The sequence below is a fragment of the Streptopelia decaocto genome (genome assembly GCF_964273445.1).
Source record: "Streptopelia decaocto genome assembly, chromosome: 2".
Taxonomy (NCBI): Eukaryota; Metazoa; Chordata; class Aves; order Columbiformes; family Columbidae; genus Streptopelia; species Streptopelia decaocto.
In genome coordinates, this window is record NC_138655.1 from 30,203,256 (window position 1) to 30,218,180 (window position 14,925).

Genomic DNA, 14,925 nt, shown 5'->3' on the forward strand with positions numbered 1-14,925 from the left:
ATGGGGAAATGGGATAAGGCTGCTAATGGTGGTGGTGCAGACATTTTATGATCATTTTAAGCTATAAAGCAAACCACAACCCTTGTCCTGTCTACAATAGATCACTATTTGGCATCTGACAGTAAATTACATCAGTTGCAATTTGTGAACACAACACCTCAGTGTTTCAGCTGGGTCAAAAGACTGAAGAAAAACAATGAAACTGGTATCAGTCAGTCTTGTAAGGGAAAGTTTTATTCTTTCCTTCTATATAACTTAAATTATAGCAATCTTGAAAATGCATCATTTGAACTGGAAATTGTTTTCAAAAATCTGTTTGAAAGCTCGGAAGTTTTCTGGAAAATCTGCTTACTGCATATTTTAAGAATATCAGTTTTATCTGGTTGCCGATTTGATATTATTCTCATTAGCAGAACTGTCGGCAGGAGGGGCTAGTGAGGGAGCGAAAGAGGCTGTTTCAGGGGTGTTGACAAATTTTGAGGAAAAAGTCAAGACGTAATGGAGAAGAACTGCATCTGTAAGAAATTTGCTGCTTTTACTCTTTTTAAGCATGGCGCCTGAATTGATTAAACACCGTTTTACTTCTAGTGGCCTGTTGCACACACATTCACATTATTTTTTCATGGGCTTTGGTTCTTTTTTTTTCCACACGTTGAATAACGCTGTGTCAAGCGGCGCCTTCAGCAGCTGAAAGCCCAGCTAACGGCCGACTGTGTGCTTCGTGGGAGAGCATTTAGGTGTCTTCATCCCAACACGTACAATTATTACAGAATCACAGAATGTTAGGGATTGGAAGGGACCTCAAAAGATCATCTAGTCCAATCCCCCTGCCGGAGCAGGAACACCCAGATGAGGTTACACAGGAAGGCATCCAGACTGGTTTTGAATGTCTCCAGAGTAGGAGACTCCACAAACCCCCTGGGCAGCCTGTTCCAGTGTTCTGTTACCCTCACTGGGAAGAAGTTTCTTCTCAAATTTAAATGGAACCTCCTGTGTTCTAGTTTATATCCATTGACCCTTGTCTCATCATTGGTTGTCACCAAGAAGAGCCTGGCTCCACTCACCACAAGGGTGACACTCACCCTTTATATATTTGTAAACATTAATAAGGTCACCCCTCAGTCACCTTTTCTCCAAATTAAAGAGACCCAGCTCCCTCAGCCTTTCCTCATAAGGGAGATGCTCCACTCCCTTAATCATCTTTGTTGCCCTGCGCTGGACCCTCTCCAGCAGTTCCCTGTCCTTCTTGAACTGAGGGGCCCAGAACTGGACACAATATTCCAGATGTGGTCTCACCAGGGCAGAGTAGAGGGGAAGGAGGACCTCTCTCGATCTACTAACCACCCCCGTTCTAATACACCCCAGGATGCCATTGGCCTTCCTGGCCACAAGAGCACAGTGCTGGCTCATGGTCATCCTGCTGTCCACCAGGACCCCCAGGTCCCTTTCCCCTACGCTGCTCTCTAATAGGTCATTCCCCAACTTATACTGGAACCTGGGGTTGTTCCTGCCCAGATGCAAGACCCTACACTTGCTCTCGTTATATTTCATTAAATTTTTCCCCGCCCAACTCTCCAGCCTGTCTAGGTCCTGCTGGATGGCAGCACAGCCTTCTGGCGTGTCAGCCACTCCTCCCAGCTTGGTGTCATCAGCAAACTTGCTGACAGTGCACTCTATTCCCTCATCCAATTCGTTGATGAATATATAGAATAGTACTGGAAGTCGACATTAAAAGTTAGTTTCAACACCTCAACCGCAATCTCTACCCGCGCGCTGCGGGAGCAGCCACGCCCCTTCCCCAGCACCCACTGCGCAGGCGCAAGTGCAGCCCCTGAGCACGGGGGAGGGGGCGGGGTTAACGGCTTCCCCGGCGCCTGCGCACTGGACGGCTGCGCGCCCCAGCGGGAGCGGAGGGAGCCCTGGAGGTGACAGCGGCGGAGAGCGGCAACGGTGAGCTCTTTCGTGCTCCTTGCGACGCCATTTCGGGGCACTGTGAGGAGGATGCGCTGCTGCCCCGGCGGCTGCGTGGCCCTGTCTTCGGCAGGGCGTGAAGCGCTCTCAGCCCGGTCGGGCAGCGCGGGCCGCCCCTCAGACCTGCCAGCCCGGGATCCGAACCTCGGACACCCGAGATCCGAACCTCGGACACCCGAGATCCGAACCTTTGCGCTGTATCCGCGGCCTGAGCTTGTGGGACAAGCTCGTCGCGGGGAAGCCAGAGAGGACAAAACTAAGCTGGGGAAAAATAATACGCTTACTCCAGTCCATGCAGGCGCTGGTATTTAGCCAGAATACGTGTTGCAGTTTTGGTGAGGTTTTCAATGTAAATGATTTTTTTATTTCTTCTGGCTGTACTGGATGTCAGTCAGTGTACTTATGGCGCCACTACCGCTACCTGTCTTTTATGGATAACAGTAACTTCACTGCTGTTGTACTCAGTTATGTGTCCTGACAAATTATTTATGCATTTATATAACAGACCCTACACTCCAAAAGTAAAGAGCATTATTAATGTAATGAGGCATCATACCCTTTCCATTTTACCTAGCTTTTCTAGCCATCTGTAGCTATATAGAACAAGGCAAGGAGCATTGGATCAGGGTGACTGGACTTGGGGACTCATGGATCATGTTAATTGCACAGGTTTTTTGCTACTGTTTTAGTGCTGTCTTTTTAATAATAATTTGCCTTCTATTTGCGAATCTGCAAGTGTTACAAAACTATTACTCAGGTCATTGCTTAAAGACTTAATTGCTGAAGCAGGAAGTACCCAGAAGGCTTCTGAAAGGGTTAGGTCTCAAATATGAAACAGACTTCCAAAATTCAGAATACCACTGCAGCACTGAATGGATTTGTGGACTGTTGGGCATGTATCAGAAATAATGTATGATATGCTGTTTTGTATTTCACATTGCTCATTAAAGTAGAGAAGTAGAGATACATAGAATAAGGTAGCTTGTATTGCTTCATAATATTTAAGAATATAGAATACACTTTTAAATGACTGTGGGATCTTGTAACTTTCTCATGTAGAATCAAAACCATTTCATATTTGTTTTCGGAATAAACCCCTAGAACAAAGCATGAAGGACTGAAATACAAAAAGGATAGATTTGGAGTTTAAGATACTAATCTTCTAATTTAAGATATTCAAAGTAATTTAAACCATACTTAAAAATAGACTCAGCTCTATGTCAGCAGTCTTCTACAGTAAATTACACTGAAGATTCTAGTATTTTTAAGCAAAAAGGCCCTGAGCTGTACACTGTATTTGTGAAGTTGCTTGTGTGTAACCACACTGTTGCTTTTCAGAGCCTTTATGTACATTGAGGTCAGTGTCTAAATGTAGAGCCTTGTAAATTCTTGTATCTTTCAAGATGGACTTTCTGTACTTGTTTTGATGTCATGCCTTGTTGATAATCACAAAATGTGGGGAAAAAATGTGGTAACTTAGACTAAGCTTTTAATACTTTTTTTTTTCAAAGTGAAGTGTAGGACAAACTTCCATGTTCCAGCAAGGAGAAAACAGTGCAGTCCAGAACAGGGAAAGCAGAAAATTAGGATTTGGAAAAAAACATAGCCAAAATAATTTTTGTGTTAATCTCTCCTTTTGGTAGGCTGCATATCTAAGAAAAGATGGCAGATCCTTGGCAAGAATGTATGGATTATGCAGTTGATTTAGCAAGGAAAGCCGGGGAGGTAAGTATAAACTACTTATAAGTAATAACATTATTTACTGAGTCTAGTATGTGTGTAGTTTTTGAAGGAGTTTGATGTTGGATAGTCTGCTGAGGAGTATTTTGTCAAAAACATAAATTAGCAGAATCATTTGGTGATGTTCAAGATTGGAGTGTCTTTCATGTTTACAGCTTGGTTAATTTAAGAAAACAGTTTTGCACCTTTCTTTGGACCAGAGTCTGATTAAAGACCAAGGAGTATCTGTTGTTCCTTAAATTTGATTAAAAAAAATAAATCTGAGTTGTGGTAAACAAAAAGTATCTCTGTTTCTCCCCATAAACTGTACCTGCCCACCGTATTATTTTGCTACCGGAAAGCTGTTGACTGTCTGTCTTGTGAACACCTCAGTCAACTTTATGCAGTGGCTTGTTGTTGGCAAAAGATACCATATTGTGTTCTCTTTAAGAAGACTGTTTTACTTCTCTAAATAAGAAGCATCCTTGCAGTGGCGGTACTTTTCCCATTTGTGATCTAAGAAGGCTTAGAACAAGAAAGAGTTTGAAAATCTTGGCAGAGCCTCAGCATAAGAGCCGTTACCAAATGTTCAACTCTTGGTAGTTCTGCTTGGTACATTTGAATGTTGTTGCAGACGGACAAGATTGCACAAGTACTAATTCTGTCCCCTGGAGCCACAGAATCTGCAGAACATTGTCCCTGCAATGACTTCATTGAAGTCTTCCCTCAGAAAATCTTTCTAAGTTATAGTAAAATAATTTTGCGGACTGTACGGTATGGATTCTTGCTTAAGCTGATTCTGATAGTTTTAAGATCACAAATGCAGGTTATGGCTAAAATTTTCTGACTTAAGCTCAGTCTTAAGTGTTTCATTTAACACTGGTATGTAACTTTATAAATCTAAAATTTGTTCTAACAAAATAGAGCTCAGTTTCATGTACCAGTGGTTCTTCTTGTGTTACATAGATTTAAGATCATGTAAAGTTTGTGCTGAGTAAGGATTGGAGATAGATGCAAGGGTGAACTCCAGCTCCTGCAGTTAAATCCAGGTTTTGTCACTGCTTGTGTTTGTGTATTGTGTGGGCATTATAGAAGATTACTGTAAAAATTATGCTCAAATTTTGGGGAAAACTAATATTTTCCATACTGTTAATGGAGAAAGTTTTTTTTCTCTTCCCTTTTTTATTATTTTTCTTCCTCTTTTTAACAGATAGTCCGTGGAGCACTCAAAGAAAAAGTATCTGTTATGACTAAAAGTTCACCAGTAGATCTGGTGACAGAAACTGATCAAAAAGTAGAAAACTTTCTCATTTCTTTGATAAAAGAAAAGTATCCTTCTCACAGGTATGACTTCGCTTTTCATAGAATAAGGGGAGAGGTGACGGGAAGAAGAAAATGGAAAGTTAATGATTTTGCCTGGTAAAATTTCATTACAATTGGTGTGCTGGAAAGATACAAAATCTCCCTTCCCATCAGTATATTAAGTATTTACGGTAGTAGTGGGTTTAAGTCTTGATGTTTCTAAATAAATTGGTAGCTGATTTTATCATTATATTAGAGGGCTGTAGTAACAAAACAAGGTGTATCCAGGGACTACTGACATGAGTTTAGCCTTGCTTAAGACTCATGCTGAAAGTTGAGCGAGCTGTAAATAACTTCTTTGTTATTTGTGTTGGAGAATCAAAGGTGGCTCCAAGATACCTGGAACCCAAACTTCTTGTCTGCTGTTGGCTGTTAGAACTAGCATGTCTTTGCCGTCTGTGCTCGATGGGTCCCATTGGTACTGAGTGCACCTTTGGCAAATCTCATACAGTTTAAGAACGTCAAACGTCCTTAGAAGACAGGATCTTCTGATTCTGCATAACTGAAAGTCTGTCATATAAAATATTCATTTTTTAATCACTCTTCCTTTTTTTCCTTCCCACCGCTCCTCCTGCCCTCCAAAATATATCTATTCTTGAAGGGTGAATTGTATGTGTTTTAGTTGCCTGGGACTTCTTTCCCATTTTGACATAATGACTTGAGTTTAATACAGTTTCCTTCAAGTGGGTTTGCTAATTTTTCTTGCATTTTCTTGAAGATTTTCTTATTGTAGCTGTATATGTGAAACATAACAACTGTGCATAAAATTGGAACAACTGAGGTGATGCAAAATGTCAGTAGCCTAATCAAATTAGTGTAAGTCATACAGACTTAGGGAATGACATTGAAATAGCATTTTAGAGTATTTTAGCTTCTTTTTATATGATATAATTGGTATCACATTAGAAATACTGGTACTGAGTTTCTTTTTCTAATGAATTACTCATCCACCTGAATAGCTACTCAGTCTCTCTCTTCTCTTTGCAAAGATCTGCTTCTTTTTGGAAACATGCTGTTTCTGAGCAATCATCTTCACCTCCATAGTTAATCATAAAACTCCTAATTAACGTTAAAGAGACCTGATTTGTTTACTCTCAGCAGTTCTCCTCATTTTACATGTTTGTGGAGGAAAGCATGTGTTTGATGCGTGTTTTTCATAGGTTGAGTAACGTGATAAATTTAACAACATGCAAAAGGCATAGAAGAGAATTCCACCCCCTTAGACTCATCCCAGTAATTTTGCAGTTCAAAACAAATACTCTCATGAGCAGGAAAAATTGTGAAATTTGGGTTCCTGTGGCATTGTGCCTTGTCTATCCCTTGGATTTAGTATTACGGTTGAGCGTGCACTCTGCCATCTTCTTCAGGAGGAGCTCTGGTTTGGATTTCATCCCTTTACCACGTTATCATTTTTGTAATGCTTGTAAAACTGAACAGGTTTGAGACTAATAACTTTGTAGTCTGATTTCAACCCAAATAAGACAGATTTAGCAAATACTGCAGTGATATAACTGGGTGCACATGACCACAAAGGCTTTCTTCAGTTAAAACACAGGCTGGAAAATAGTGTTTTGTAGTACAAATAAACTGAAAGGTATAAAAAGCTACAAGTACTCTGACCAAAATTTGATGCTGCTGTTACTGGAGAAAATTATTAAAACTTCTGAACGCTAAATGCCAGTGATGGATATTTCTTTTCCACACATATTGTGCTTATCTCTGACATCATAAATATTGATGCAAGCTTCATCAGATGTGGTTGGTGCTTTTCAGATAAATTATGTATTTCTCAACTTTTAACGTATGATCACTGGTGGTACCCAAACTACATCTCACTTTACGAATTTTAATTTCAAGGACAGTGGTGTAATTCAGACCTTTTAAACAATTTCTTCATATCTTTTAAATGTGTTTACTATTGTAGCTTCATCGGAGAAGAATCTGTTGCAGCTGGAGAGGGCAGCATTTTGACAGATAACCCCACATGGATTATAGACCCTATTGATGGAACTACGAACTTCGTACACAGGTCCACCTCTCTTTTTTTTATGTTAGCAACTACAACTGATTACCTTTTTTCTGTCTCCAGTTCCATGAAAGTAAGGTTTTTTCACTTTTAAATTGCTTCAGAAGAGGTACTATGAACTTGTTAATAGTTACAAATTACTATTTGCATTATTGAGAGCCACTGGACAATTTTTGTAATAATTTTAGTATTTCTGTAAGTATTACAGTAGTGTCATTGTGTAACCAATAGCAGTTGTTCCATGAGAGGCCTATACTGTATAGCAAGGGTCAGCAGCCTTTGGCACAGGTGCCAAAGATAGGTGGGCAGATTTTAACAGTATAGCAACAGGACTCAGAATTAGGAGTTGGAGCCTCTTCAGAGAGGCTTTGGTGAGAAGCACTAACGGCTCCAAGGGCTGATTTCTAAGAAATTTCAAATTCACTGAGGTCTAGGAGCCACTACTATGAAAGAGAAGAGAATATCACCAGTGATCACCCAGTGGCATTTTGCACTAGGGTCAGGAGGGAACTTTCAGTGTAATGCTGACTACCTATCCCTTCTCTCTTTGAAATGTGATAGATTTTGGCCATGGTGAGCTTTTCTGAGTGTACTTGATTCCAAATTTGAAATGACTGCCGCTATGTGCTTTATGGCTTTAAACAGCTGCTGAATCCTGCTAAGTGACATGTTCAAAAGCTATACAAAAATAACCCATTCTGCTGGATTTACAGACTTAAGTTTGTATGTTTTGTAGATCGTAATTAAAGCAAATGTTTTGGAACTGCAAATTTTGAAGAGTAAAAAAAAAAAATTAATTGTTTGATTGCTAAAAACTTAGTAAGACTGGAGTGCAGCCCACAGTGTCCTGTGTACTCCCACTGCCCTCACTCTTCCCACTTGCGTTCTTCCTTCTCACTTCAATATCTGTCTTTCTCTTTGCCTTGGTGGAGAAAGTGGAGGTGGGGGCAGAGGTGACTTGCTTCTTTTGGTGAGACCATTTGGGCCAGCTTGTTGCTTCTGAGAAAGGTTAGTAGCACAGAGTCTTGTTGTATTCTGTGACTGTAAAATGACAGTACCCAAGCTAGTAACAGCTGTAACTGGCTGCAACAGGGATCGCAGTTTCTGAGCTGCTGGGTGAAAAAGTCTGTATTTTAAATGGTAATCAGTGTTGTGGGGTCTGTTTTCACAGGGAATTGTGCAAGTTCCAGAAAATTAATAATTTCCTATATAGTCCCAGTTTCTTTACATTTAACTGAACATTGTTTTTATTAAGAATAAGCATGGTTATGAGAGAAGCATAGTATCTCACTATAAATTAGTAAAATGTTTTGTTTTGTAGGTTTCCATTTGTGGCAGTTTCAATTGGCTTTGTTGTAAACAAAAAGGTATATTTTTTCTTACTTAATATGTAATCAAGCAAAACCAAATTAATTTCTTGTTGCTACTTATAACTAAGATCTGTATTTTCACAGTAAATAGTAAAAAAGGGAAAAAACCTTAAGGTATCTTTACTTTTTCTTCTAGATAGAGTTTGGAATTGTGTATAGTTGTATAGAAGACAAGATGTATACAGCCAGAAAAGGAAAAGGTGCATTTTGCAATGGTCAAAAACTTCAAGTATCAGGCCAAGAAGGTAAGCCAAATTGAGTAGCTTATTTCTAGTAATTACATTTATTTTGCAAATGAGACATCAACAGTTCTACACTTAGATAGATTCCTGTTTCTTAGCGCGTAGTTTTGTTTTGCAAAGCCAACTTCTTTGGCCATGGGTTATTCACTTCTGAGAAACAGCTATTATGTGCTCTTTGCATATAACATGCTTGTGATCTTTGCAAAATCGGGACTCAGCAACTGAAAATTTTATTCTCTGTGTGTTGTGGTTGGTTTGTTTGCTTTTAATTCTCTGTGTGTCTGTAGTCCCTCTGTGATTGTTTTTGAGAGTCTGTAACCAATCTACCAAACAATCCAACTTTTTCCAGCTATAAACTAATGGTTTAAATCAGTGTCATGCTTGTATACTTACCACCATATGTAAAGTAAAATCCACACTTAAAGTGGGACCTTTAAAGATCTGAGCACTGTTCTACTTTTTATAGCAATATAATTTTATTTACTAATGACATGCACAATAGAACCACATCATTATTTGTTTGCTATATTTTTTTTTCCTGCCATTTTTTCCATGTAAGGACAGATTTTTAATACATTCAATATATGTAATATTTACATTAAAATACCTTTTATTCAGTCTTTTAAGAAAGCAATGAAGTAAACTCTGCTAATTACTGTTACTATCAAGTTGTACTGTTGGAAAAGTGAGGTTTTGTTTCTTTTCCAGATATTACAAAATCCCTTTTAGTAACAGAACTGGGATCAAATCGTGATCCAGAGACTATAAAGATAATTCTTTCTAACATGGAAAGACTTCTCAGTATTCCTATTCATGGGTAAGATACTTCCTGGTTTTTATGTTTACTGATAGTGTTACTGTTGTAAATATGTAAATATGATCAGTTTTAGGAAGGACTGGTTGCATTACATTTGACACCTTAAATGTGAAATATTATTTACATGTTATTGTTTAGTAGCTTCTGCAGAGAAACTTTGTGTTAAATTTTTTCAAGCTGGGACATATGTGAGAGAACCCTAACAATCAGTACTGAGAAGTGAAGCATGTTTGGTCTTGTAGGACTGAAAAGTATTGTTTATTAGTTAAAGAAATGAAATACAATTTTGTGCTTTTTTTTCTCAGAAGCACACAAGGAGTAAAACTGGATAAACAGAAAGTATATTGCATGTATTAGTTTCCTTTCCCTGTAGTAATGTAAATCATATATATATATAGTCTCAGAAGAAAAAATAGATCTCTCTTTCCTCTTTCAACCCTGTTGAAATTGTCCCTCAACTGTTCTTGTTTTGGTTACGTTCACTTCTTCTCCAGATAAGCCAAAACCTGCATTTACACAAACCCTTTTATGTCTAAAGTTGTTTTCAATAGACAGTTTCTTGTTACTGAAACCTGCTCACATTTCTGATCTAAAAGGGCCTATAGTTTTATCCTGAGATTCTCGGGATTCTTGTTTTGAAACTTTGCATGTAGATTTTTTTTGTACTTCCAAAAAGTCTTTTGATGTCATTAAGAATATATGCTAAATTTTGAGTAAGGAATGCATTTTAGGTATTTGGTCAGTACAAATTCGATATTTTATTCATAAACAATAAATTGAGACTGCAGTTTATTTAAGTTGCTTCTTGCAGTATCTTAGCTGCTATCAGTTACAGTTTAATGTACTTTTTAATGAAATAATGGCAATTACCTGTACAAGTCAAACTTACTAAGTGCGTCAACGTTTCCAAAAAGAAACTGGAATTTGTAACACAAGGATTTTGATGTATCTAGCAGAGTGCCTCAAGGGTCAGTACTGGGGCCGGTATTATTCAATATATTCATCAATGATTTGGATGAGGGACTAGAGTGCACTGTCAGGAAGTTTGCTGATGACACCAAGCTGGGAGGAGTGGCTGACACGCCAGAAGTCTGTGCCATCCAGCGGGACCTGGACAGGCTGAAGAGTTGGGCGGGGAAAAATTTAATGAAATGTAACAAGGGCAAGTGTAGAGTCTTGCACCTGGGCAGGAACAACCCCAGGTTCCAGTATAAGTTGGGGAATGACCTATTAGAGAGCAGTGTAGGGGAAAGGGACCTGGGGGTCCTGGTGGACAGCAGGATGACCATGAGCCGGCACTGTGCCCTTGTGGCCAGGAAGGCCAATGGCATCCTGGGGTGTATTAGAACGGGGGTGGTTAGTAGGTCAGAGAGGTTCTCCTTCCCGTCTATTCTGCCCTGGTGAGACCACAGCTGGAATATTGTGTCCAGTTCTGGGCCCCTCAGTTCAAGAAGGACAGGGAACTGCTGGAGAGGGTCCAGCGCAGGGCAACAAAGATGATTAAGGGAGTGGAGCATCTCCCTTATGAGGAAAGGCTGAGGGAGCTGGGGCTCTTTAGCTTGGAGAAGAGGAGACTGAGGGGTGACCTTATTAATGTTTACAAATATATAAAGGGTGAGTGTCACGAGGGTGGAGCCAGGCTCTTCTTGGTGACAACCAATGGTAAGACAAGGGGTAATGGGTATAAACTGGAACACAAGAGGTTCCACTTAAATTTGAGAAGAAACTTCTTCTCAGTGAGGGTGACAGAACACTGGAACAGGCTGCCCAGTGGGGTTGTGGAGTCTCCTTCTCTGGAGACATTCAAAACCCACCTGGACCAACTTCCTGTGTAACCTCATCTAGGTGTTCCTGCTCCAGCGGGGGGATTGGACTAGATGATCTTTTGAGGTCTCTTTCAATCCCTAACATTCTGTGATCAGGACCACATTTATGCTGTGTAATTTTTTTTTTTTTTTTTTAATTACTGCTGTTAGGGTTTTTTGCAAGGTAGAGATGCTTACTGAGCATCATCAGAGAATTTGAAGTAACATTTTTTTCAATGCCAACATCAGCATACTCTCTACTTAAAGTCTTGTATTCAGAATGCAAATGTTGTTGTTTCATGGTTAGGTGCCTTCAATAATATATTTTGGGTTAAGAAGTGGTTTAAGATGTGTTTTGACTCTAAAACAAAATTGTTCAGTAGAAATAATAAATGTTATTTCTGGAAAATTGCTAATTCGGAGAGGTCTTCAAGCTACTTAAGCCAAACTCCATTCCCATTTTTTTGTTTGTTTCACTGCAGCATTCCATTACATTTCTCTAGCTCAGTTCACTTTGCGTGTGATGCTTTTGTGTTCTCTGTGCAGTGTACACAGACATTGTGACCTCCTTACAAACTGTCCTCAATTAAACAAACAACTGTGTCTCCTCTAGGATTAGAGCCGTGGGTACTGCAGCTGTGAACATGTGCCTTGTGGCAACGGGTGGAGCTGATGCCTATTATGAAATGGGGATTCACTGCTGGGATATGGCAGGGGCTGGAATCATTATTACTGAAGCAGGGGGTGTGCTGCTAGATGTATCAGGTAAATACACGGGCATGCGTGATACTCTTTTGTCCTTCTAAATAGCTAACTGGGAGCAAAACATAGCTGAAATGAGAGGACAAAGGGGTTTTTCCATCCTCTTTCCAAGTTACTGCTACTGAGCAGGGTTCCCATCCTGCTAACAGACCAAGACAGAACCCAGTTAATAGACAGTCAGTTGTATGACAAGCTTAAGCTGCAAGCCAGGCTTTACTCCCTTGGCTGAGCACCTGCAAGAATGAAAAAAGACAACATACACTGAAGAGAATTTATATGTAGCTCATATGAGATACCTGTCCTGTTAAGTGCATTTTTATACGGGGGCAAAACTTGGTCCTAAATAGTGATTTATCATTACACTTTATTTCTTTCAATGTTCATTTTCTTACTGACTTTTAATTTTCTCCAGCTATAACGTAGTTACTTTTCTTGCTTTGGTTTCCAGGTGGACCATTTGATTTGATGTCTCGAAGAATAATTGCAGCAAGTAGTCGAGCTATAGCAGAGAGAATAGCCAAAGCACTTCAAATAATTCCTCTGAAAAGGGATGATGCAACCAACTGAATACCAAAACTACACCTTAAATGTAATTATATAGTGTTGTCTTATAGTGCTATGTGTTGGTTGTTCTAATGCTGCAAACCTGATAAAAAGATAGATAAATACATGGTAGTCTTTCAGTGCTGGTGCTAAGTGCTTTTCCTGTTAAATATTTTATTTAACATCACAATTACATAAAGATCTATAAAAAGAAGCAAATATGTACAACTAATATTTTCAAGTTTTATACTACACTGGAAGGCATAGCAAGAGATTGTCTATGTATAGATTAATAAAAATCTCTAGTTCCCTAAGTGAGGAAACAAAATTCACTGTTTAAACACCACAGCATCGCATCTGATCCTCAACCTGAAAGATGAAGGCATTACTGCTTATCCAGTCTTTCTGTATCTCGTCTGTTGTTTTCTGCAGTGGCATCAGTCATTCTTTCTTTGTAGAGGTAGTTTGCAGGTTTCCAGTCTTTTTTTAGTTCCTTGTAGTTTTTGCTCTAATTTAAAGCATTTATTACTGAGCTATCACTGTTTTTGTAGTCTACCTTTCTTATGGTAGTTATACACAGTCTCTCCTTTAGCCTCTAATGTGGCCAGTACGCTTGCAAATTCATTAGAGTTGCAAAAATAGTTGTTCTTGTGCCAGAAAATATGTGCCTCTCCCAGAAGAAATTTCTGAGCACACCTTCTCTCACCAAATGGACTTACTCTAAATTAAGATGAAGTATGATTCGTGTTTGGCCATTACAATCAGCTGATACTAAGGTTGTAGAGTGTACAGACACTAAAGAAGATACATATCTAAACCTAAAGGGTTTATAAATCTAAGAAATATTAGTAATTTCATACTTGGTGTCAATTGTTCTATACTTCAAAAACTACACTGGTTCTTTGATTTTTTTCTATTTAAGCTTGTTAAAAGTATCACTTTCCTGTTCAAATAATTAATGCACTTAAAGAAAAAAAAACAACCAGTTTTTAGACTGATTTTTCTGTGTATAAAGTTTCCTAAAGGAAGTTGTCTCATTAGAGGTCCAGTCAAGACACAGCAATGCTTTGGAAAACCCGAGTCCTACTATTTTTATTTTGGAAAATGGTGTTTTCTGTCTTCAAGATTCAACAGATCTCTTATTATAAATTTCGGGCTTTTATATCAGTTGATTTTTGCAGATTTTGCAGAAATATGTGACTTGAAGTTGTATCTAGTGCCAGATGATAAACGTTAGTGAGATCAGGCTGCTATTTAAAGGTCTTGTCTAAAAGCCAGACTTCCATTAATTTTACTTTTTAAATTCCTACTGATAAGGATATAAACTCTTCTGAGCATTTCACTGTAACTTTATTGCTGTAAATGACGTGGGATCAATATGTCTTGAGAAGTATGTCTACTGTACCATTTCTGTGGCTTTTGTATAACTAATTCTGCATAACTTTTAAAATTGATTTATTTGTGAAATGGAGAGATGTCTAAAAATATTTGAGATGGGAGAACACATTCAAAATAAATCTGCTTTAGCAGCAGCGGCTTCAGCTGTGCATCCTTTCTTAACATTTCTCAGAGGACAATGCTGGGTCTCAACAAGCTGGATTTGTGGGCTTCAAACTTTCTGAGTTGAACACTTTCTTGGCCTCTGATGTACATACATAATAAACTGTTATACCTTTATAGAAGTGGGATTATTAATACACCTCCAGTAGGTTTTTTAGAGTGAGTATTCCAACGCCTTCCTGTGAGACGATGGCACCTTAACCATCTCTAACCTCAGAGCTTGAACTTCACAGATTATTGTGCCTGTGATTTGTTTTGGAGGCCCATGAGCTGGCTGGAGCATGTCACTTTCTCACTGTTAGCTTTTCTAATAGTGCTCTTTGAGGAAAAATTTACATGAATTTCACATCATGATCTTTTCTGTTTGTGTTGGAGACCAGCCTAGTTTTGCTTTTTTACTCTATAGTAGCACCTTTTATCAACTGTCTGCTTGCTTTTTAACTTCTATCTCCCTTTCAATGAGATGAGAAATCCCTGTTTGTTAGTTTGCTACGCATTATCCTCTCAGTTAACTCTTCATGTAATATGTGGCCACTTCTTTCGTCGTGTGAAAGGACACTGAAATGTATTAAGTTTAAAGGCATTTACTTTTTGTTTCTGTGCTAGCCTGCAATTTTCACAAATGGTTTTAGTAAGTGTTATTTGTGGTAAAACAGAGAAGTTGTGATTGTTGGGTATTCAAAATGCTTTTAAGCGATTATATATGAGAGGTAGTCCCTGAATGTTCAAAACAATAAAATACTTGATT

At 38.8% G+C, this 14,925-nt stretch overlaps 1 protein-coding gene across 1 annotated transcript; it reads left to right on the forward strand.

Annotated features, from left to right (window-relative positions):
• Nucleotides 1–1,868: 1,868 nt before the first annotated feature.
• On the forward strand, nucleotides 1,869–14,149 carry IMPA1 (inositol monophosphatase 1). The gene is made up of 9 exons (XM_082044916.1): nucleotides 1,869–1,950; nucleotides 3,615–3,696; nucleotides 4,901–5,034; nucleotides 6,977–7,081; nucleotides 8,400–8,445; nucleotides 8,585–8,693; nucleotides 9,399–9,507; nucleotides 11,926–12,077; nucleotides 12,523–14,149. Exons 2-9 carry the CDS (start codon nucleotides 3,634–3,636, stop codon nucleotides 12,639–12,641), a joined length of 837 nt encoding a protein of 278 aa, XP_081901042.1. The 5' UTR covers nucleotides 1,869–1,950; nucleotides 3,615–3,633; the 3' UTR covers nucleotides 12,642–14,149.
• Nucleotides 14,150–14,925: the final 776 nt, after the last annotated feature.